The following is a 24043-nucleotide window of genomic DNA, read 5'->3' on the forward strand; positions in this document are numbered from 1 at the left end:
CTGTGTTATATGGCCATGTATGCAGCATTAGGGGATAGCTCATGTGGTACATGGCCATGTATGCTGCACTAAGGGATAGCCCGTGTGTTATATGGCCATGTATGCTGCATCAGGGGATACCTTGTATGTTATGTGGCCATGTATCTGCATTAGTGGATAGCTCGTGTGTTATATGGCCATGTATACTGCATTAAGGGATAGCTCGAGTGTTATATGGTCATGTATGTTGCATTAGGGGATAGCTCGTGTGTTATATGGCCATGTATGCTGAATTAGGGGAAAGCTCATGTGTTTATGGCCATGTATGCTGCATTAGGGGATAGCTCATGTGTTATATCGCCATATATACTGCATTAGGGGATAGCGCATGTTTTATATGACCATGTATGCTGCATTAGGGGATAACCTGTGTGTTATATGGCCATGTATGCTGCACTAGTGGATAGCTTGTGTGTTATATGACCATGTAAGCTGCATTAGGGGATAGCTCGTGCATTATATGGCCATGTATGGTGCATTAGGGGATAGCTAATGTGTTATATGGCCATGTATGATGCATTAAGGGATAGTTCTTTTGTTATATGGCTATGTATGCTGCATTATGGGATAGCTTGTGTGTTATATGGTCATGTATGCTGCATTAGGGGATAGCTCGTGTGGTATATGGCCATGTATTACTGAGATGACTACCATGTTACAAGATATATTTTATGTACCCATCAATTTTGAAACTGTTCATGAAATGTGTAATTATTAACATGATATTTTATTAGATATTTTTAAAGGCAGACTTATTAATAAAGATTAATTTGAATACTTATACATAAAAACACCAGTTGTCCCCATTATACATGGACTTCCCAAAATACACAAAAATCCTGTTAGCCCACCAATGAGACCTATAGTCTCGGGCAAGGGATGGGTCACGGAACATATTTCAGTCTTTATAGAGAAACATTTAAGAGGTATATTGAATAATAATACCTTTGTTTTACGTGATTCTAAACACTTTTTGATAGATCTTTATAATACAGTTAACCAATGTCAATCAATAGAATATCTGATTTTAGTCACTTTTGATGTGCAGTCCTTGTTTACAATTATTCCGAATGAACTTGGCTTAAGTTATGTTACATCCTATCTTAAGAAACACAGCAATTATACATATGTTTTGATTGACCTTCTAGTACATTTTTTAGAATTAGTGTTAGAAAACAACATTTTTATGTTTGTTGACAATGTTTACCAACAATGTGATGGCATAGCTATGGGCACTCCTTGTGCCAATAGCTACGCCAACATGTTTTTAGCATATTGGGAGGAGCTGCTGTTGTTCAATGAACCATTGTTTAAATCACATGTAATATTCTATAGGCATTTCGTAGATGATTTATTCATTCTGTGGAATGGTACTACTGACGAGTTAAAAAGTTTTTTTACAATTATGAATGAACTCACTCCATGCTTAAAATTTACTATGCATTATTCCAATGAGAAAATTGAATTTTTGGATCTTTTTATAGAGAAGTTACCATGTGGTATGCTAAATACTGGAATATTTAGAAAACCTTGTTATCGTAACATGTTGTTATTTAGAACCAGTATGCATCCAAAACATGTCTTCACAAATATAATGAAAGGACAGGCTTTGAGGATGTCTAGGCTTAATCCCAACAATACAGGTTTTGTAAGAGATTTAGATGATCTGAAGGGTAAACTCATAGAAAGTGGCTATGGGTCCAAAGAGATAAATGAACATCTGGAATTTACACATACCCTATGCTTAACTAAAGGTGCCCCATATTTTGGACCTCATTCTGTCAACGTAGATACCAAAACTATTAGTCCTATGGAGAATGTTAAATTCTCAACTTGCTTCACAACAGATCATATACAGATTAGAAATATCATCAGCAAACATTGGAACATTTTTACAAGCGGATGACACACTTACAACCATTGTAGGAACAAATCCCTCTTTTATGTATAGAAATAAAAAGAATCTTAAAAGATTATTATGCTATCCTACACATAATATAGCCCCCAGAATCCAATGTTGTACCAAACCTTGTGGACATTGTAATTTCTGCTCACTGGTAGATTGTAACATAGTTTTTATGCATCCTGATTTACATAAGGAATTTTATATCCAGGTTGATGCAGATTGTATGACTGCCAATGTTGTATATTTGGCAGTCTGCTCAATATGCTCTTGTTTTTATGTGGGCAAGACTAATCGACCCTTACGTGACAGAATGAGAAAACACTGTTATAGTATTAGGTAAGGGAACATGCAAAATGCACTAGCAACACATGTCTCACAGACTGATGATCATCACATATTTACTTTTAGGGTATTGGAAACTATTCCAATAAACAAAAGGGGTGGTAATATAATGAATCACACAGAGGATAGAGAAAGCAGATGGATCATTTTACTTAGAGCTGATAAAGGCTCTGGTTTGAATGAAAGAGCATCCATCAAACCTCATCTTAGTAAACATAGACATATCAAATAGTCACAATTTTTGGAAAATCTCAGATATACTATATACAGTAAATTTAGAGATATACACACTTTATTTTAAACCATATTTACATCCACATTAAAATTTTAAACTTTTTTAACATACAGACCACACCTAACATATAGACCATAATCTTAATAGATACATTTTGTATACATATTTTTATATTTATATTTATATGCATATTATTATTTGTTATTACTTTCATACATACATTTTCATATCTACGTTCACATATTTATTGCATTTATTGTATTTTAATAGCTACATGAATGCATCATACACATTTTTTGTATACACCCACATTCATATATATTCATATTTATATATAGATATACATTCACACAAAATTCATTTGTGACATATTTTAATCATATTATACTACTTTTGCCTTTTTACATTCTCATTCAATTGTACACATATTACATATATACATACATATAGCTGATTTTTATATCTCCCACAGGTTATATTTACACACATATACTTACTCTCCCTTTTTTTAGCATAAGATTATATATTTGTTATATTTTTATAAGGAGAGATAGAAATTGTAAGATATATGCTATTTGTTATGTTGTTACACATCTAATATATATACACATGCATTATTCCTATATATGAATTTTTAATCAATTCTATATGTTTTTATGTCATAATATTTAGTTATTCTAGATTGTATATAATTTTATTAATGATATGAACACCTGATAGGTTTATTATATATGTGATATATGTCTTTATATTTTTAAGATGCTTTCTAGGTAGCACACATGCACAATGATGAATTGTATACCCGATCGACATGTTAATTGAATAATTTTTAGTTAAATCAGATTGGGTATTTAAAGGATGTACTTGAGAGTCATTTGTTTTGGATCTGATGAAGCTACGTTACTGAAAGTGCTTATCCGTCTGTTTTTCAACTAATAAATTGTTACATTAACCTTAAGCAACCTTGATTTATTTGAACTTACTTGGATTTGAACTGAATTTATACCTCGCTTCCGCACTTGTTTCTTTTTACATATATGGCCATGTATGCTACATTAGGGGATAGCTCGTGTAGTATATGGCCATGTATGCTGCATTAGGGGATAGCTCTTGTGTTATAAGGTCATGTATGCTGCACTAGGGCATAGCTCATGTGTTATATTGCCATGTATGCTGCATTAGGGTACAGCCTGTGTGTTATATGGACATGTATGCAGCATTAGGGGATAGCTTGTGTACTGTATGGTCATGTATACTGCATTAGGGGATAGCTCAGGTGTTATATGGCTATGTATGCTGCATTAGGGGATAGCTCATTTGTTATATGGCCTCGTATGCTGCATTAGGGGATAGCTCGTGTGTAAATGGCCATGTATGCTGCATTAGGGGATGCTCGTGTGGTAAATGGCCATGTATGCTGAGTTAGGAGATAGCTTGTGTGTTATAAGGTCATGTATGCTGCAATAGGGGATAGCTCGTGTGTTATATGGCCATGTATACTGCATTAGGTGTTAGCCTGTGTGTTATATGGCCATGTAAGCTGCATTAGGGGATAGCTCGTGTGTTATATTACCATGTTTAATTAGCTTTATGAACTATGTCCTTTTGTGACATGTGAAACGGAACTTGCAATTATTGTGGAGCTTTTCTCCCTAGGCCTCCACTGAAAACAGGCTCTTCTTGGCCCAGTGCACTTGGTCATCAAACTTTAATAAATAAAATAAATAAATAAATAAAAATCTGACTATGTATGCTGCATTAGGGAATAGCCTGCATGTTATATGGCAATGTATGCTGCATGAGGGTATAGCTTGTGTGTTATATGGCCATGTGTGTTGCATTAGTGGATAGCTTGTGTGTTATATAGCCATGTATGCTGCATTAGGGGATAGCTCGTGTTTTGTATGGCCAGGTTTGCTGCATTAGGCGATAGCTCATGTGTTATATGGCCATGAATTCTGCATAAGGGGATAGCTCGTGTGTTACATGGCTATGTATGCTGCATAAAGGGATAGCTCATGTGTTATATGGCCATGTTTGCTGCATTAGGGGATACCTAGTGTGTTATTTGGCCATATTGTGTAATATGACCATGTATGCTTCATTAGGGGATAGTCTGTGTGTTATATGGCCATATTTAATTAGCTGTAGGAACTATGTCCTTTTGTAACATGTGAAACTTAGCTTACAATTATGGTAGAGCTTTTCTCCCCGGGGCTCCACTGAAAACGGGCTATTCCTGGCCCAGTGGACATCCCTGGTCAACAAACTTAAATAAAATAAAATAAAAAAATAAATAAAAATATGACCATGTATGCTGCATTAGGGGATAGCCTGTGTGTTATATGGCCATGTATGCTGCATTAGTGGATAGCTCGTGTGTTATATGGGAATGTATGCTGCATTAGGGGATAGCTCATGTGTTATATGGCTATGTATGGTTGATTAGGGGATAGCCCATGTGTTATATGGCCATGTATGTTGCATTAGGGGATAGTTCGTATGTTATATCACTATGTATGCTGCATTAAGGGATAGCTTGTGTGTTATATGGTCATGTATGCTGCATTAGGGGATAGCTCATGTGTTATATGGCCATGTATGCTGCATTAGGGGATAGCTCCTGTGTTATATGGCCATGTATGCTGCATTAGGGGATAGCTTGTGTGTTATATGGCCATGTATGCTGCATTAGGGGATAACTCATGTGTTTATATGAACATGTATTCTGCATTAGGGGATAGCTCGTCTAATATATGGGCATGTATGCTGCATTAGGGAATAGCTTGTGTGTTATATGGTCATGTATGCTGCATTAGGGGATAGCTTGTGTGTTATATGGCTATGAATGCTGCATTAGGGGATAGCTCATGTGTTATATGGTCATGTATGATGCATTAAGGGATAGCCTGTGTGTTATATGGCCATTTATGCTGCATTATGGGATAGCTCATGTCTTATATGGTCATATACGCAGCAATAGGGGTAAGCTCATGTGTTATATGGCCATGTATACTGCATTAGTGGATAGGCCGTGTGTTATATGGCCATGTATGCTGCATTAAGGGATAGCTTGTGTGTTATATGGCCATGTATGCTGCATTAGGGGATAGCCTGTGTGTTATATGGTCATGTATGCTGCATCAGGGGATAGCTCGAGTTGTATATGGCCATGCATGCTGCATTAGGGGATAGCTCGTGTGGTATATCCCATGTATGCTGCATTAGGGGAAAGCTCATGTGTTACACGACCATGTATGCTGCATTAGGGGATAGTTTGTGTGTTATATGGCCATGTCTGCTGCATTAGGGGATAGGCTGTGTGTTATATGGCCATGTATACTGCATTAAGGGATAGCTTGTGTGTTATATGGCCATGTATGCTGCATTAGGGGATAGCTTGTGTGTTATATGGCCATGTATGCTGCATTAGGGGATAGCTCATGTGGTATATGGCCATGTATGCTGCATTAGGGGATAGCTTGTGTGTTATATGGCCATGTATGCTGCATTAGGGGATAGCTCGTGTGTTATATGGCCATGTATGCTGCATTAGGGGATAGCTCTTGTGTTATAAGGCCATGTATGCTGCAGTAGGGCATAGCTCATTTGTTATATTGCTATGTATGCTGCATTAGGGTACAGCCTGTGTGTTATATGGCTATGTATGCTGCATTAGGGGATAGCTCGTGTGTTATATGGCCTAGTATGCTGCATTAGGGGATAGCTCGTGTGCAAATGGCCATGTATGCTGCATTAGGGGATAGCTCATTTGTTATATGGCCATGTATACTGCATTAGGGGATGCTCGTGTGGTAAATGGCCACGTATGCTGCATTAGGGGATAGCTTGTGTGTTATATGGCCATGTATGCTGAATTAGGGGATAGCTCATGTGTTATAAGGTCATGTATGCTGCAATAGGGGATAGCTTGTGTGTTATATGGCCATGTATACTGCATTAGGTGTTAGCCTGTGTGTTATATGGCTATGTAAGCTGCATTAGGGGATAGCTCATGTGTTATATTACCATGTTTAATTAGCTGTATGAACTATGTCCTTTTGTAACATGTGAAACGGAACTTGCAATTATTGTGGAGCTTTTCTCCCCGGGCCTCCACTGAAAATGGGCTCTTCTTGGCCCAGTGGACTTCATTGGTCATCAAACTTTAATAAATAAAATAAATAAATAAATAAAAATCTGACTATGTATGCTGCATTAGGGAATAGCCTGCATGTTATATGGCAATGTATGCTGCATGAGGGGATAGCTTGTGTGTTATATGGCCATGTATGCTGCATTAGTGGATAGCTCCTGTGTTATATGGCCATGTATGCTGCATTAGGGGATAGCTCGTGTTTCATATGGCCAGTTTTGCTGCATTAGGGGATAGCTCGTGTGTTATATGGCCATGAATTCTGCATTAGGGGATAGCTCGTGTGTTACATGGCCATGTATGCTGCATAAAGGTATAGCTCATGTGTTATATGGCCATGTATGCTGCATTAGGGGATACCTAGTGTGTTATTTGGCCATATATACTGCATTAGGGGATAGCTCATGCGCTATATGGCTATGTCATTCTGTGGTGCACCACTCCATTGCTTACCTGGATGTGCTTGTGTCCAAAGACGAAACTCCTCATTGGCTTAAAGCTACTATTTTTAGAAAAAACAATGTATTTCAACTGCTTTTTCCATTTTAGCAGTAACCACCCTTTACACATCAAATGTGCAGACATTAAGGGACAGTTGGTTAGGGCTGCATGCATGGTTACAGTTGATGGTGATTTTGTGATGGAATGCAACCACTTGCAGAAGATGTATTTAAATAGGGGTTATCCTTTGAAACTGATTTCCAGCATCCAAAAGGAGGTTACTTGCAAAAGGAAGACCGGGATTATGTCCCGTTACTAAATCTGACAAGCAGATTTACCCTTCCAGTTTCCACCATTGGTGGTTTTGGACCTGGTGATCTTCTTTTCAATTCAATGGAGTCACCAGATTGTTCACAAAACAAGGTGTGATGACCGTGCCCTGGCCCAGCAATCAAGGAGTCTCAGTCCTCACCACTAACACCAGGGAGGTTGTCTCCTCGAAGAGGAAATGATAACTAATGCACACAGTAAAATACAATTCCTTTTAAGTGCACACAGAGATCGCAGTCAGTCTGGGGCTGGTTGCTCCCTTGCTCTCCAGGTCCCCAATAAGACTTCCCACTGTCACAGCTATAGCGTCCAGGTCTCAGTCTAGCTGGGCAAGCTGAAACCTCCAGTATCCTCTCTGTCCAACCAGTGCTTTGTGTCCCTGCCCAAGTAGCTGACACAACACACACACAAACTTTGAGAAGAGGTTATACAACCACACAGATTTTCCTGGGAAAATGCTGGCACAGGTTCTCCAGCTGTACCCCTATTACCCAGACCATACAGTAGTAATTCCTGCCACCACTCAGCTAATATTTATCAGCTACTAAAAGGCCCTAAAAAGGGTGTCCAATTATTACTGTGCAATATTATAATCCAATGGTAGTATGACTAAACAGTCAAGGCTTAATTTAGGGTGACTTAGACAGTAAAATCTGTAAATATGTAATGTACTTTAGAGGTTAAATTATCTCTACATAAACCAGCCACAGGTAAAGGTTTTAAAATATTTAATAATAAATAATTAAAACACAAGACAAAACTACTACAGTACAATGCTCCACAAGTTCAGAGATCATACAGAAACCTAAAACAATATTGTAGGAAAGATCTGATTTCAAAGAAAAATACGTAGTCTAACTTTCTTCTAAGTTTTAACTATCCCTAAGAGAAATCACAGTGCTATAATCTAACTTATATACATAAAGCATAAGCAGTGTTGGGTTAGATGTCCAAGATCAAAATGCTTTTTAGTCTCTCACTCAACAATAGTTTTTAAAAACTAACAGCTCTCTAAGGCCCTCCCAAATTAAATAATTTTGACACTTAGTCTGGAGTTCCCAGGCCACAAACTGCATTATTTAGCAAGCTAAAACCTGCTCAGGAGACTACAACAATAAAATGCATTTCACATATACACTCTGGCAGAAACCAGAGCAATAAAGCACCTTCCACATGTAAATTCCGGCCCTTAACTTTAACCTTACAATAATGGGCATGAAACCTTCATCCAGACTCACTGGAGCTGACTTGCAAAAAATCAAAGAGATTCATAAGATCTTTTCAACTTCAAAATACACATTTGAAATGCTTGGCTTGGTTTTCCTTACAGCAGATGGCAATGTTGCAACAATCTTGAATTTCACATCTTACAGTGTTTTCTTTCATTTAAAAACACAAGCCTGTATTTTATATTTATTTATACAATAGGTTCATAGGTAGGTACTAGGCTATTGGCCCAAGGGCCTACGTAAGCCTAGCCAACAAGGTTCCCTGGCTTACGCCACCCAATAAAGTTATTTTCCTGTGCCACTGTCGAGCGGAGACAAAGAAATGATCCCCGGGGTGTATTTCCTATTTCCCATCCACTCATCAAGATTTTTTTTGAAGAGTGCTAATGAAAAACTTTGCTTGACATAGATGGGTAGCCTGTTCCAGAGTATGGAAAGTCTCTGGGACAGGAATCTATCCCTCCAGCATGCCCTGTTTATTGTGGTGACAAGGTTTAGGTCCCTAGAGCATGTAGCTCAGAGGGATTGGGATTTCTTTAGGTGTAGCATGTCCAACAGCTCTGGGTTTGACTTAGTTTTATATGTTAGACAGAGATCACCTCAGAGTAGGTGATATGCTACACAGTAAAGCTGGAGTTTTTTGAGGCGGTCAGTGTAGGGCATTTGTTTGAGGCCAGTAATCCTCTTTGTGAGGTACTTCTGTGACCTTTCCAGCTGCTGCAGATGTCTTGTGAGGTACATTCCAAAAGGGGAATTGTACTCTATAATGGGTCTAATGAGTGTCGAGTAAAGGGGAACAATGAGCTCTTTTTTCCTGGATGAGAACCCTTTTATGATGAGGTGTGCCATGTAGAAGGACTTCCTGACTACTGTGGTGATGTGACTATCAAAGGAGAGACTACTATCCACCTGGGTCCCAAGGTCTCTTATTACACATTCGGTGTTAAGTAGATTGCTGCTTATGTGGTAGTTCATGGGTACAAAGTTTTTACCAAAGGGGATGACACTGCACTTTTTGGCATTGAGCTTGAGGCCAGGGCTCTGACACCAAGCATCTGTCTCAGTGAGGCCCTTCTGTAGGATGTCCACATCATTTGGGGACTTGACTATGGCTCCTAGTTTGCAGTCATCTGCAAATTTCGTTAGCCAGAGGCCTTCTGTTTTAGCATGTACTTCAGAGAAGTAGATACCAAACAGGAGAGGTCCCAGGACGAAACCCTGTGGTACTCCACTTGTCACTGCTTTGATGTCAGATTTGTAGTCTGCAACTTTTACAGTGTGGGTTCTGTCAGTGAGCCAGTTGGCAACCCATCTTGTGACGTAGGGATTTATACCTAGTTTAGTGAGTTAATCTATAATTCCAGAATTGGGGATGGTGTCGAAAGCCTTGGCAAGGTCAAGATAGGCTGTGTGTACCACCTTACCCTCATCTACGGCTTTGGTGACTGCCTCAAAGAAGTCGATCAGGTTCAGGAGGCACAATCTGCCTTTCACATACCCGAACTGGGTGGGATCCAGAGTTAGAGGTTGCCATGTCTTTGTTTACGAGTTCCATGATGATATGTTCCATGGCCTTGCAGGCTCGTCAGGCTAATAGGTCAATAGTTCCTGGGATCAGTGGTGACTCCCCCTTTGTGGAGTGGGATAGCTGTTGCTGTGCACCATTCAGTGGGCACAAAGCCTGATGTGAGGCTATTTTTGAACATGGTGCTTAAGTGGGGAGCCAATTCATTCTGAAGTTCGTGTAAAATGCAGCCTGGGAAGTTGTCCAGTCCCATGGATGCTGTGTTTTTGGCTTTAGAGAGTGCAGCTTTTACCTGCGTAGTTGTGATTATAGGGACTCTGCATTCTTCCTGTATAGATATGGGCCCTTTATGGGGTGAGGGGGGGTAAAGTTAGCACTGAACCTATCTGCCAGGATGTTGGCAATATCAGTTGGTTCTATAATTTTCATGCCTTTGTGCTGTAACTCAGAGCAGATCTGGATGTTGCCATCAAGATTCTGGACATAGCTATAGAATGCTTTGTGGTTGTCCTTAGAATAAGTGGCAATTTTGTTTTCGTAGCTAGCTTTGGAGAATCTTATAAGGGATCTCAGCTTCTTACTGAGGCTGACCAGGGAGCTCCTCCCCTCATGGGATTTTACTCTCTTTTGCAGCAGTTTCTTCCTTCTTTTGGTACAGTTTGTTTATGGTAGGGGACCACCAGATTGGCTTCCTTTTTTGGAGGATAGCGTCTTAGTTCTGTTTGGGATAGCACAATCCATGCACTCGTATAAGTGCTTATAGAGTGGATTTGTGTAGGATTCAGCAGTTGTAATTGTATTGTCCATCTGCATGGGTGTCATGAAGTTCACCACTTCTGTCTTAAGCATGAAGTTGGCTTTGGAGAAATGTTTTACTGTGGTTTCCTTAATGGAGGGTGGGGTCGGGATGTGGATATCAAAGGTGATTAGCTTATGGTTGGATTGGACCTACAAGGAGTTGACTTCAGGTGTGGAACACTGGTCACTCATGTTGGTAATGACCAGGTCTAGGATATTGACGCCCCTGGTGGGGGTGGGGATAAGTTGATCCAGGGCATTGGAGTTTATGAATTTCAGAAAACGTTGAGCTAAGGAGTTGGTACACGAGTAGTTTTCACAGTTAATGATGGGGTAGCTGAAGTCGCCCATTATAAGGGTGTTTGGTTGAACCCTAATATTTTACAGTACATCAAGAAAAGAGGAGTGGGAATCCTGGGGCATGGTGGGGGATCTGTAGCAAGCTACAATTTGGAGTGCAGTTTTGCCCAGAGTTAGTTGCACTTGGATAACCTTGGATGCATCATGCTGAGCAATTAGCCTGGAGGTGTGGATATCCTTAATGAATATGGACACACCTCCGACTTTGGTGTTTCGGTCCGGGTTACATGGCTGAAAAGTGTGGTATGAGTTATAGCCTGGTAGTTCAGGGGTGCTCTCTGGAGTCTTGAACCAGGTCTCAGTCACGGCACAGATATCAATGTTCTCCATTTTAAGGAGTGCCTCAAATGAGTGCATTTTGAGATTTATACTTCTAGCATTGAGTAGTATTACCCTCCGTTTTTGCTTGCCTGTTCCTGATACAGTGGTGAATTTGTTATTTGAACCTTGCCTAAAAAAGGCACTATAGGGGCAGCAAGAACCTTAGCCAGTATCCGGAATCCCAGGGGCAACAGGTGCAGGCCATCGGTGGCAAAGCATCGTTGTCTGTTGACCATGTCATCCCAAGCAGACAGATAGTGGATCCCCTTAGAATGACTCCAGAAGCTTAGCCAATTGTTGAAGTCTATCATTTTGTCCTTGTATTGCTGTATCATTTGGGACGATGGCAGAATGCTACTCAGGGCTATTGTGTATCAAATTTTATTTGACTAGGCTGGCAGCCTTCACCCATCTTCCTCCAATCATCACACAATGTTGCTTTTTGTCCTTTTATTTCTACTTACAATTTGAATAATGTGGAAATTTCAGGTATTATCAAAAAAAAATGGGGTTGATTGCTGCTGATAAATACATCAGCTACGCTTTGGGAGTTCACCCCTTTTTTGTGTATAGAAGAAGATCAAATTTGAAGAACATTTTTGAGCATCCGGGTATTAATAAATCTGAAGGTAGGATGGCAAAATGTGGGGCATGCCAGCAATGCCAATTTGTAAACTGTGTGTCAGGGGTATCAACAGGGAACAAATACATCTATATTCCATGCTGATTCTTTTCAAGGAATTATATACATAGCTACTTGTACCAAATGCCCAGGATTTTTCGTTGGCAAAACTGAACGTAAATTTAGCCAATGCATTTACAATCATATGTATGAAATAAACAAAAAAAAATAACTAATGCTTTGTATAACCATATCCATTAGTTTCCTGGTTATGAGTTTAAATTTGTCGCGCTGCAACAAGTATTGAAGAGTCTGAGAGGTGGACCATGGAATATATTACTGGAGGTCCACTTGCGACTACCACCCCTTGCCCGGCTTAAATGACATTATTTCAATTGTTAGCCTTTTGAAGCTTAAATCTTTTGATTGACAGTGCAACCTTACATCTTTCTATATTTCTGAATATGTTTCTAGGTGGTTACATAATTTTTTATCATTGGTTAGCAAGATCTTACTTTTATATGTTATGTGAGCTGCTATACCTTTAAATCTTATTTTATTTATTTATTTTTATTTAACATTTGTTAACTGGGAAAGTCTGACTTGGAACAAAGCCAATTTTCAGTGGAGGCCCGGGGAGAAATGCTCTAGATGCATGTCATTGTAACATGGGAGGAAACAGGAGCACCCGGAGGAAACTCGCAGTAACGCAGGGAGGACATGCAGACTCCACACAGAAGGAACCCCAACCGAGAATCAAACCAGAGAACCTCTTGCTGTGAGGCGACAATGCTAACACTAAATCACTGCGCCTTCTTTGCGCCTGTGCTTTGAAGTGAATGATTAACTTGTTTTAACCTCATTGGTTACATTGTATCTTTTACATCTAGGTTTGTATGTTATCTTTTGTTAAAAATGAGGTCACATGATGATTTTAAAATTTAATTGGAAGAAGTTTGATATTATTCAAATGGAAGCACTTATTTTCTTTACATTTTACTGTGCCGTATCCATTGTGGTGTTTGCAATAAATTCCTTTAAAATTTACCGCATTGGGTTGCCATGGAGATTTCCTGGTCTGAACAATACTGAGACATATGAGTATATAATTATTATAAAACTTTACTTGAGTAGTTTGATACACTTTGTACATTTTCTAGATAATTTAGTTCCTTGTCATATGATTTACATATTTCAATTATTTTTAGTAGGTAGGTCAATAATTACAATGTGAATTATATGATTTGTATGCCAAAATATTATCTTACACATATTGACTACTTTTAACAGAATATAGTAAAGTAATATATAGTGCAGGTATAGCTGATCTGGTCACTCAGAGCAGTAACATGTATTGCCAAGTCCAATGAAATGTCAAACATGTGATGCTAAGAAGCACGTGTAAGGAGGCGGCGTATAAAGAGCAGAACCCAGTCCTCCTTCTGAATGATTGCACCATTGTTATTACATCTGACCCTCCCACCAATGGAATGAATGATCTAGAGGTATATAATCCAGTGGGAATGAATGGGACATGAGAGTAACAGAAAGTTAGGTTTGTGGTCAGGGGAGGACCAGAGGGAAAAAACAGAAAGAAAGAGAGGCAATACTCAGAATGAGAGAAGTCATTCTGATTTAGAAAGCTTGGGTTTCCTCACATGCCCATCTCTAAGAAACAGAGGTGATAGACACAATGAGTTAGGATGCTGTGACAGTAATATGGGAATAAAGCTAGACAATAAAAAGCAAAGTCATTTCTCAAAACCTACAGCTAACAGGAAAAAAAGACATATGAATGAGATCACTAACAGACAAGATGTAGAGGAGATATGCAGGAGGAGGAGCTATAGAAGGAGAGGCAGCTAAATGAAGGACATGGCAGATATACCACTAGACACTGCAAATAGAATGATAATATGCTGAAGCTTAAAAAGGCTCCACAGTGAGCGACACTTTAAAAAGCTAAAAGTGCCAAGCCACTGAAATGGTGAAGAATATAATGCCATACTATGGAAAAGAAAATGCTACAATGAAAAGAATAATAGCTAAATCCAGATTTACTTTAATATGATGTTACAACTATAACATATTTTTCTTTCCTGAAATAAAAAAGGGGTACACTTTTTAATAACAATGTCTGGGGAAGGGGCAGACCAGGCACCCCGCAGTGATCTAATGAAGATATTCTGAATAAAGCCTTGTTGACAAGCTTTACTTGTCGCACATTAATTTAAATGTTGCACTTGTTGACATCAGGAGATGTGAAACATCAGCTTGCTGAGTGTTCCTGTAGTGTGTGAGATGTGTTTGTTTGCAGGTAAGTGGGTTTTACCAATTAGATTTGGAATAAAGGTTAGGCAAGGGAATATTTTGATTTGTGTGGTTGTGCTTGTGTGTGTGTGTGTGTGTGTGTGTGTGTGTGTGTGTGTGTGTGTGTGTGTGTGTGTGTGTTTGTGTTTACTTGCCTTGTGTAGTGGTACTGTTAAAGAAAGGTTTTTAGCCTGGAGTTGGGAGCAGCAGCAGAGTTAGGGTTATCACACATTAGTAACGAACTACAGGGGTAGGCTAAGGGTTATAGTCATGAGTACTACCACAAGCCCTAGACAGACAGATACATAGAAATTGGAAGCCATGCTTCTGACTGAAACACAACTCAGCAAATGCCCTTGCTATATTAATATTCCATATAATTGATTTTAGTTAATTTATGCTGTAGTCAGCTTTTATCAAATTCAACTGCTTAATGAAATTTTTACTTTAGTGTCTGTTAGCATATATAAACAAGAGAATATAAAGCTGTGCTATTTTATTAGTACTTTTATTTTAAGTTTATTTTCTACAATTTAGCTACATTACTCAGTAGTTAATATATTTTATATAAGAGACAGAATTTTTTTATGCGTTCTTCTCAACCACCGAACATCAAAAAAGCACAGCCGTGTGTTTTAAAAATTAGAGCAGAGGCCCCATAAGAGGAACATTTTCTAATTACTTGGAATAGAAGGCCATTAGAGGCTAAACACGAAATGGTTAGTGATAAGATACCTTTGTATATGCTAATTTCAGTTTTTTAATAAAGTATATGCCATTGAAGAGGTCTACCTTTACAAAGAGAATCAGAAAGAATCAGAAAATCTTGGAGGAAGAAGGCAAAATCTGAGGTAAAAATTCACAGTACTAAATCATGGCAGTTGAAAGCTATGCTTATATATGTTGCTTAATTTTTGAGAATTTTTGTTTGTTTCTTTCTTTTGGTGTTTGTATTTCCATGATAATATAGAGTAAGAAAATATATGGTCTTGATGGTATTAGTTTATGTCAGTTGTTGCACTTAATGTTTTATATACTGATGAAACCTTTGTCAGTTAAGAATATTGTATGATTAACCATGAGAACTATAAACATACATATCTACTCATCTTCAACTGTGCAATAAAAGCAAATGTCCAAAGTGAGCATATCTTTCTGTTTCACACACACACACACACACACACACACACACACACACACACACACACACACACACTCCTAACATATTTCAGTTAATGCACTCTAAGATTTAGCTTTGAACCTTTTGTTACAGCACATAATATGGCTGCCTAATTAGCAGTGGAAAACTACAGGATCACACATTTCTTTCCTGGGTGGCATCAGTAGTCAGCACCCACAATCCATTGCAATATTTTTACGGAACAATAAAGACACAGGCTGAGTTCACATTACTGAGATAGCAGACAAGCGGCAGTATTCACAGTAGTGAAGTGTTGCAAAATCAGAGTACAGAAACAAAGTAAATAAATAAAAAAAAAAAATGATCATGGAAATTTATTGGTGTTCCTTTTTTAGCTAGGAGATCAATGACTGCTCTTCACTTTAAAATGTGAAGATTATGGCATGCTTAAAATGTATGGTTATCATTCCCATCTGCAACTGCATTTCAGGTAATATTACAAACACATATTGATAAAGAATCAAAATGCAAGGGTAACAGACGATGGGAAAACCAACGTATTTTCTTTATAGCCGACTATGATTATTCAGCAGCAATAACAATAGGTTAGCTACTGGTTCAAAAAGTTGGCATTACATTTTAACTCTGACTTTTATAACCATTGTCTAAACCCAATATAAATATTGCTGATACAACACATATCTATGTCTGTTACTGTTGAACAACACACACACACACACACACACACACACACACACACACACACACACACACACACACACACGCAATAAAGACAATAAGTCAAAGTCCTAGTCATACCAAGTGTTTAGAAAGACTTGGCTTATAAATAGGCTCTGCAACTTACCTCAGTTCTTTGAAGGGGTCTGCCCTGATGTGAGGGGTTTCTATAGATTTACTAAACACTGCTCCTTCTGCCCCTATAATCATAAGAAAAAATAAATAAAACCAGATACTAAGCAGAAACAAGTACAACAACTGGGTACATTTCATACAAGGGTGACTAAGTATTTACAAACTGATGCAGTGTTCAAATGAGCTAAGAGTTTTATTGCAATTTCTGCAAACACAATTTACTAAATTAAATACATTTTGATTGAAAATGTATTCACTTCCAAGCAGTATATAATCTGTGACATAAAATAAATTACAAACGTTTAAATTTACAAGATTTATCTTTGATAAGTTTGTACCATTCTGACAGCATCGGTGCTATCTCTGTCTCGCATGATCATATTTGATTTGAAAGGATGCCACAAGTATTTTCATCTCTACACTATGAAAATCTGTTTTGGCAAATATTAAATTGCTAAAGGCTTCATCAAAACATTTATTAGCTAACATTAAGCTTTTCATTAAAGTTAAAAAGTGAAAATGAAATTACTGTAATCTGCTGTCTAATTAATGTTGTTTTAATTTGCATATAAATCTTAACCGTGTGAGGTGTTTTTTTCATTTAAGCTAAAAGCTTGCAAAAGTCTACAGTCTCTTCTTAATTTCTTAAAGTGGCACTATCAAATACAAGAATGCTCTGAAATTTCATTATTACTGTGGGAACACTATATAGTAAACATTTGAAGAATGACTGCCTCTGCTCACTTAAGCCAACTGAGAATAATGTCAGTTTGTATTTAGTTTGAAGAGCTTGTTTTATGATTGCACCTGTTCTCTGGAATTAGCATATGCAGCTGGTCCATCTGAAATTGTTTATTTCTGTTTATGTGCTAAGAAACTATTAGTTACAAATGCTTACCAATATTGTGGTTTTATACTTTGCATTTGACTCTCTTTATATTGTAGCCATCTGTTCTATATCACAAGAACCTAGGTGTAAAACATCTCTTTGGATGAAGGCAGGAGGGTAGTTAGGATTGGGCAAAGAATTCAGTCATCTCTGGATCAAGGTGCTGATTGTTCTGTAGTACTTATAAGTTGTAGCAAGTTGTTTGTGACAAATGTTATGCTTTTTATAACATTCAAAAGAGGGGAGCAGAGAGTCACAAAGGAGCTGGCTGACTTAGTGTTCCTTGTGATAGAGGAGTACTAAATTTAAGAAAAGACTATGACCTTTTATTGCTTCCCAACTTATAATTAAGGAGTGCCAGACTGAGGAATACTACTGACCATTAGATAAGGATTTATTTAAAACAACTATGCTGTACTCTTGAGATTTCCATAGTATGCAGAAACTCTGAAATGGCCACCATCTTTCTTAAGAAATAAATATTGCATGGCAAAGCAGAGTTTATATTAATAAACTTGCATTATCAGCTTCTATCTCATTTTATTTTATGAATGTGACCCTTGTAGGTATCAGCATAATTCTGAAAATTGCTGTAAGAAACAAAAAGAAAATCAGAAAGCTATCAATTCAAAACACTTGCTAGTCTGAAATCTTCCAAAGAATGAAAGAGTTTTGTACTTAAGTTTCTCCTTTGCCTATCAAAATAGTCTACGTATTCTTTTTTTATTTTTTATCCATGTATCCCTCAGTGTTCATCTCAGAAGTTACACAATGTAGGATTGCCATTACAACTATTTTATGTTTTGTTATAAGCATGAATGTAATTCTGCTTGTCCATTGATATTCATGTTTTCTTTTTATCAGACATTTACTTGTCTGATGAAAATTGTTTCCTCATTCAGTATTTTTACGTATTGATTTTATGGTTTACACAAAATGAAACTGCATGTATTTATGGTAGAAAGTGAAGGAAACAAATAAGCCAACAAGGAATCAACAGAACTGGAACTTGTAGTAGCAAAGCAGACATGCTACATGTTATTAAGCAATTGTCTCCCACTGTTCACAGCTGCTCAAATAGTTGCCAGTTTGTGCAGAGGGCAATACCACTGCAGGCCATCTAATCAGAGCTGCTCAAAACTTGGTGACTTTTGCCAGAGGCTGGAGAGATTCTGCTGAAATCCAGAGCATCCAATGCTAAAATCAAAACAATAAGTACTTTTTGAGTCTTCCTTGCACTCTGCTAACTGTATTTTATCATTTTGTTGCCTCATTTTATTGATTTTTATCATATTTTTCTGCACTTTAGAAAAGTTGTTCTCTTGTCTTAAGTAGTTAGTACATAGCATAGATTAGATTTAGATCTGTTGAATCTAGACTATATTGTTACACTTAAGCACTATTCCAGCCATTTTATATTAGGGGCCCTTGCCTGCAACCTTGTGGCAGAAGTGTGTAGTCTGAGGTTCATCTGAATTGGAGATAACTGGAGGAAAACTCATTGTGTGCTATCCCATTGGTAGTTTACTTAAAGGTGTTTAATTTTGCCTGTTATTTAAGCCTTATGTTTGCACAAGTTTGTGCCCTATTAACTGGAGCTGCTCAACATGTGGTGACTTTTGCCAGAGGTCTGGAGAGATTCTGCTGAAATCCAAAGCATCCATAACTAAACCTGAAAAAATAAGTACCTTGTGACTTTTCTTTGTACTTTGCTGACTGTATTTTATCATTTTTGCTGCCTCATTTTGCTGATTTTTACTGTATTTTTCTGCACTTTAAACTAGCTGCTCTGTTGCTTTAAGTAGCTAGCACATAGCATAGACTAGATTCAGATATGCTGAATCTAGACTGCATTGTAACACTTAAGCACTATTGCAGCCATCTTACATTAGGAGGACCCTGCCTGCACCTTTGTGGTAGACATATGTAGTCTGAGCCTCGTCTGAGTTGGAGATTACTGATGGAAAACTCACTGTCTGCTTTCCCATTGGTTGCTTTGCTTAGAAATGTTTAATTTTGTCTGTATTTAGGCCTTGCACTTGGGGTTCAATGGTGCCCTTTAGAGATGGAAACACCTTGAAAGACAATTTTCTCCTAGACATCTGTTAGTGAACCCTCTCATGCTTCCCTGCTGTATTGTGGGAAACTCAGTTGCACACCGAGAAGCATTGCCATAGTTTTCAACCCTAGCCTTCAATAGGATAAGCTCCTTTGTTAATCCTAGAATAAAATCTAGTCAGACTGGACCACTCCTCAACAGTACTTACATTAAAAACCTGCCATAATGAATGGTTAGTTTCCAACCATTTCTTCTGCCAGCATAACTGAAATGGGCATCTCGAGGCAATGTTTAATTGACTCATGCATACTGACAACCACTTACTCCTAAAACAAATAAATGCAATATGTGACAGATGTATTTACACTATGCATTTGGAATCCACTCTCTTATGTAACAACAAACCAGACATCAAACTGGTTGTCAGCACACAAACATCACCTCTAACACAAAACAAAGTCACAACAAACCCACATATGCAGAGGTACTCAGTAAAAGTCTACCGAAAGACCAGAGACCTCCCAAGCACAAACCCACTTGCACACACAGCAAAGCAAATAGAATCCACATCCACTACCCATAACAACACACACACCAGTGTCATAACAAATAAGCCCATAAGGCAAAATACCTCAAACTCAAATGTCCTGGTCTTAGGTGACTCCACAGTGAGACACACAGTTGTCCCTCTCACCAGGCTGGACAAGGAGAAGGTCATGGTCAGCTGCCTGTCAGGTGCTAAGATCCATCAAATCATACATGCAATCAAGTCACTCAACAACAAATACCATTATGACTGTCATAGTACATGTTGAGGTGAATTATTTCAGATGTATCCCTCTGGCCTATATGAAGGGAGACATTACTGAACTCTCAGATTATGTGTCCCAGGCAGCTATGTCCCCAGCCCTAAGCAGCATTCTACCTTCACCAAGGATGATGCCACAATAGAGACAAAAAAATATTGACTTTAACAACTGGCTTAGCTTCTGGTTTCATTCCAAGGGGATCCAGTATCTGTCAGCCTGTGAAGATATGGTTAACAAGCCCACTGCTTTGCTTGAGATGGTGTTCACCTGTCTCAGCTAGGCTTTCTGATACTGGCAAAGGTGCTTGCCTCCCCCATAGTGCCTTTTTTAGGCTATGTCAAAACAATAAAATTTCTGATGTAAAAAAAAAAAATCCACTCCAGACAAACAAGGTTATGCTGCTTAATGCTTGGAGCCCAAAGAGGAAACTCCATTGCCTGTAAACACTCATCAGTTTAGAAGATGCTGATGTCTGTGCAGTCACTGAGACATGGTTCAAGGCCACAGAGAGTACCCCATCCATGCAAGGCTGCAATGCCTTCCACACATTCAAACTCCAAAATGAGTGAGAAAGAACCAAAGGTGGAGGTGTATCCATCTTCATTAAAGCCAACTATACTCCAAGACTGGTTAAATAATATGAATCTCTTGAGCTACTGCAGGTCAAACTATCTATAAGTAAAACACCCTGACACATCACTGCTAGCTACAGGTCCCACCATGAACCAGGAGAAGCACACTGCCTTGGACTTACTAGAGTCACTCACTATATAGCCAAACACTTTGGTAGTGGGTGATTTCAACTATCCTTCCATCAATTGGTAGACATACCCAAGCACAAACATGCTCACCTTGAGGTCCATGGACTTTGTCTATACAAGTGCCCTGGAACATCTAGTCTTCACCTCCACAAGGGGCTCAAATGTCCCAGACTTAGTACTTACCAACATGAGGGGGTCACTGAACTACCCCTAGTATGTTGCTCTCCTTGATGAAGTCAGGCCATAAATCTGTCACTTTCAAAGTAACCGTCAGACCTAACACCCCCATAGGAGCAAAGAAAACTGAAACATTTTTGCAAAGCAAACTACAGTTTACTAGGCAATGGTATAAAAAGTATCACCTCTGTGCTAACACAGCCAACAATAACTCATATGCACACAAAAGTCATGTATAACCACCTAAACAACTATACTGACTTGGCTGTACCTGACCAGATCAAAACTAGGTCCTCCTGAAAAACAGGCCACCCTGGTAGACCTCAGGTATAATAGGTTATATAAAAAAAGAAGGAAATTATGTTTAAGAGCAAGAGAGAACTTACTCAGCAGAAGAAGTATACCCTCTGCAGCTTGAACAAGCAAATCAGATATCTTATAAAGTCTTTTAAAGCTAGTTATGAAGCTAAATTAGCATCTCTACTAAGGGTAATTGTTAGAAAAATATGTATTTGAACATATATAAAGTGCTAGTTAAAAAGCAAATAGTATATAATGCATTTTATTCTATTAATAATATGGCAATAAGAATGATTTTACATGTAATTGCTTGAAGCTTTGGAACTGCAGTGTATTTGAACTCTGACCCTGGCAGTAGCCAGCTCAGCAAGCTTATGTTTTTCACTAATGATTATCTGCTGGGTCAGGAAATTAAATGTATAAAGCATTGAAAATCTTCTTTTCCTTCCTCTGGGACAATTGGCCTTGTAAATGTTATCAAGATAAGACACAGCTTTTGAGAAAATGTTGCAAGAAGAACAAAGAAGTGTATTACAAGACTGAACCAACTATTGTATTTGAGCAGGCCTGAAACCTTGAAGGAGTAACATTTACAGAAAGACATTATAACTGACCAGGTGCTTTGCAAGGCTATATTATTCCCTAGGGAAAGCTTTTTTAAAAAATATAACATCAGCAATCTTTATGAATAGAATACTGTTAGTAAAAGTGATGTAGATGCCCTGTGACTAACCACGTCAGTAAGGTGGGCAAAACCTGAATGTAAACACTATAAAATATTCTGTACTTCCTGCATCATGCCAGACAAAACTCTGTACTTGTATGGTTTTTTGCCTCCTGGTGTACACTAGTAAATTTTTGCATCTGAGCCTCCTGTGTTGTTATCTTTGTTTTTATTTAACAGTTTGGTCCTTCTTGAATCGGAAACCCTCAGACAGCTACAGATCAGAGTGTACCGGTGGTCGAACACTGCGCAGGAGAAGCTACCGAAACGGTTCTTCTTGAAATACAAAAGACCTCCGACTGAATTGTCATTTTGAGAGGCTGGCCACTTTCTGATCTGACGGTCAAGAGCGGTCTCGAACTGGTCAACTCAGGAGGCTCAGGTAGGAAGATATTTGCCTTTTTTTCTGTTTTAGATCAGGGACTAGGTTGCAGTAAATACTATTGTCAGAAGATTTGTTATACAGATCAGGGACAAAAGGAAATTACTGTATATTTTGTCAGAGATCAGGGAAACAGAATAAGGTAGGCAGTTATTCTAGATAAACTGTGTAAGGAACTGAAATACCATGTGGTGAAAAGGGTTACGTAACATTTTCTTTTAGTATGGGAAATCAGTGCACTAAAACATCGCGAGATCTGGCCCTAACTGAAGACGCAAAATATATGCAATTACAACGGGCTGATAATGTAAGGTATTATACAAAATGGGTTAATAAATACGGATTCTATGGTAAATTGGATAAAATTTCATTAGTTAAACTTTTAAAACAACTTAAATCTGACACAGAAGGTCAGGCAAAAAAACAACAATGATTAGGCATTCCTCAGGCACACAGGTGGATTGAGGAAGTAAACCGAAGGGAACAAAAAACTAAAAATGCTAAGACGTTATTTTTAGATAAAGAGGATAATAATATAGTAATAGCAATGGCTCCTCCTCCCCCACCCCCTCTGATGCCTTTTTCAGGGTATGAAGCAGGAGGACAAGCTAGTCCACCTCCACGTTATCCTGATGTCACAAGAACACTAAAACCATTTGTTAGAGATCCTATTGAAACTAGGTCCCGGACACGTAAAACACTTGGGGACACAGACTTGTATCAAATAGGGAGAAACACACTAGAGGAAAATGAAGAAGAAATCTGTCCACTAATCGAGGTACCAAATCCTCAGGCAGGACAGGAAGGGCAGGACCCAACTCTTCTAGTATATAGACCATGGACACCAGAAGATATTCGGAAAGCTACAGAGGGAATCCCTCATCCAAAAGTTAATTACACAAAGTTTTTACAAGATTTACAAGGTATGAGACTAAGTTACCACTTGAATGGGGAAGAAGTAGAAAAGGTAGTTAGACAAATTGTGGGTCCAGACTGGCACATGATTTGTGGCACCTGGAATCCTTGTAATGCAGAGCTTAAACCACTCCCACATAGTGATGCAGAACTAGACAACAGAGTAAAAGGTCTTACAGACCGAATTTCCGAAAAATGGAAACTTAGAGCAGACTGGACTTGCATTAACCAATGCATACAACAAGAGAATGAAACTGTAGATGGGTATTATGGTAGATTATTGGAATGTTTCAATAACCATAGTGGTATGGCTATTCCTGAAAATCAGACACATGATACCTCGTATGAACAGCAACTGAAAATGCATTTTTGAAAGGTTGCATTGCACCTATCAGTAGC

General features: G+C 38.3%; 1 protein-coding gene across 2 annotated transcripts in view; it reads right to left on the minus strand.

Annotated features, from left to right (window-relative positions):
* The window catches only part of SGCD (sarcoglycan delta), a 3695933-nt gene that overhangs the window by 507698 nt on the left and 3164192 nt on the right, over positions 1 to 24043 (minus strand). For both annotated transcript variants that reach the window (XM_044069343.1, XM_044069342.1), the window contains one exon: positions 16621 to 16693. In XM_044069343.1, coding sequence (XP_043925278.1) covers positions 16621 to 16693 — 73 coding nt within the window. The remainder of the gene's footprint in view (positions 1 to 16620; positions 16694 to 24043) is intronic.

This window comes from Protopterus annectens, chromosome 4.part0, assembly GCF_019279795.1.
Source record: "Protopterus annectens isolate FY-2018-M chromosome 4.part0, PAN1.0, whole genome shotgun sequence".
Classification (NCBI taxonomy): domain Eukaryota; kingdom Metazoa; phylum Chordata; order Ceratodontiformes; family Protopteridae; genus Protopterus; species Protopterus annectens.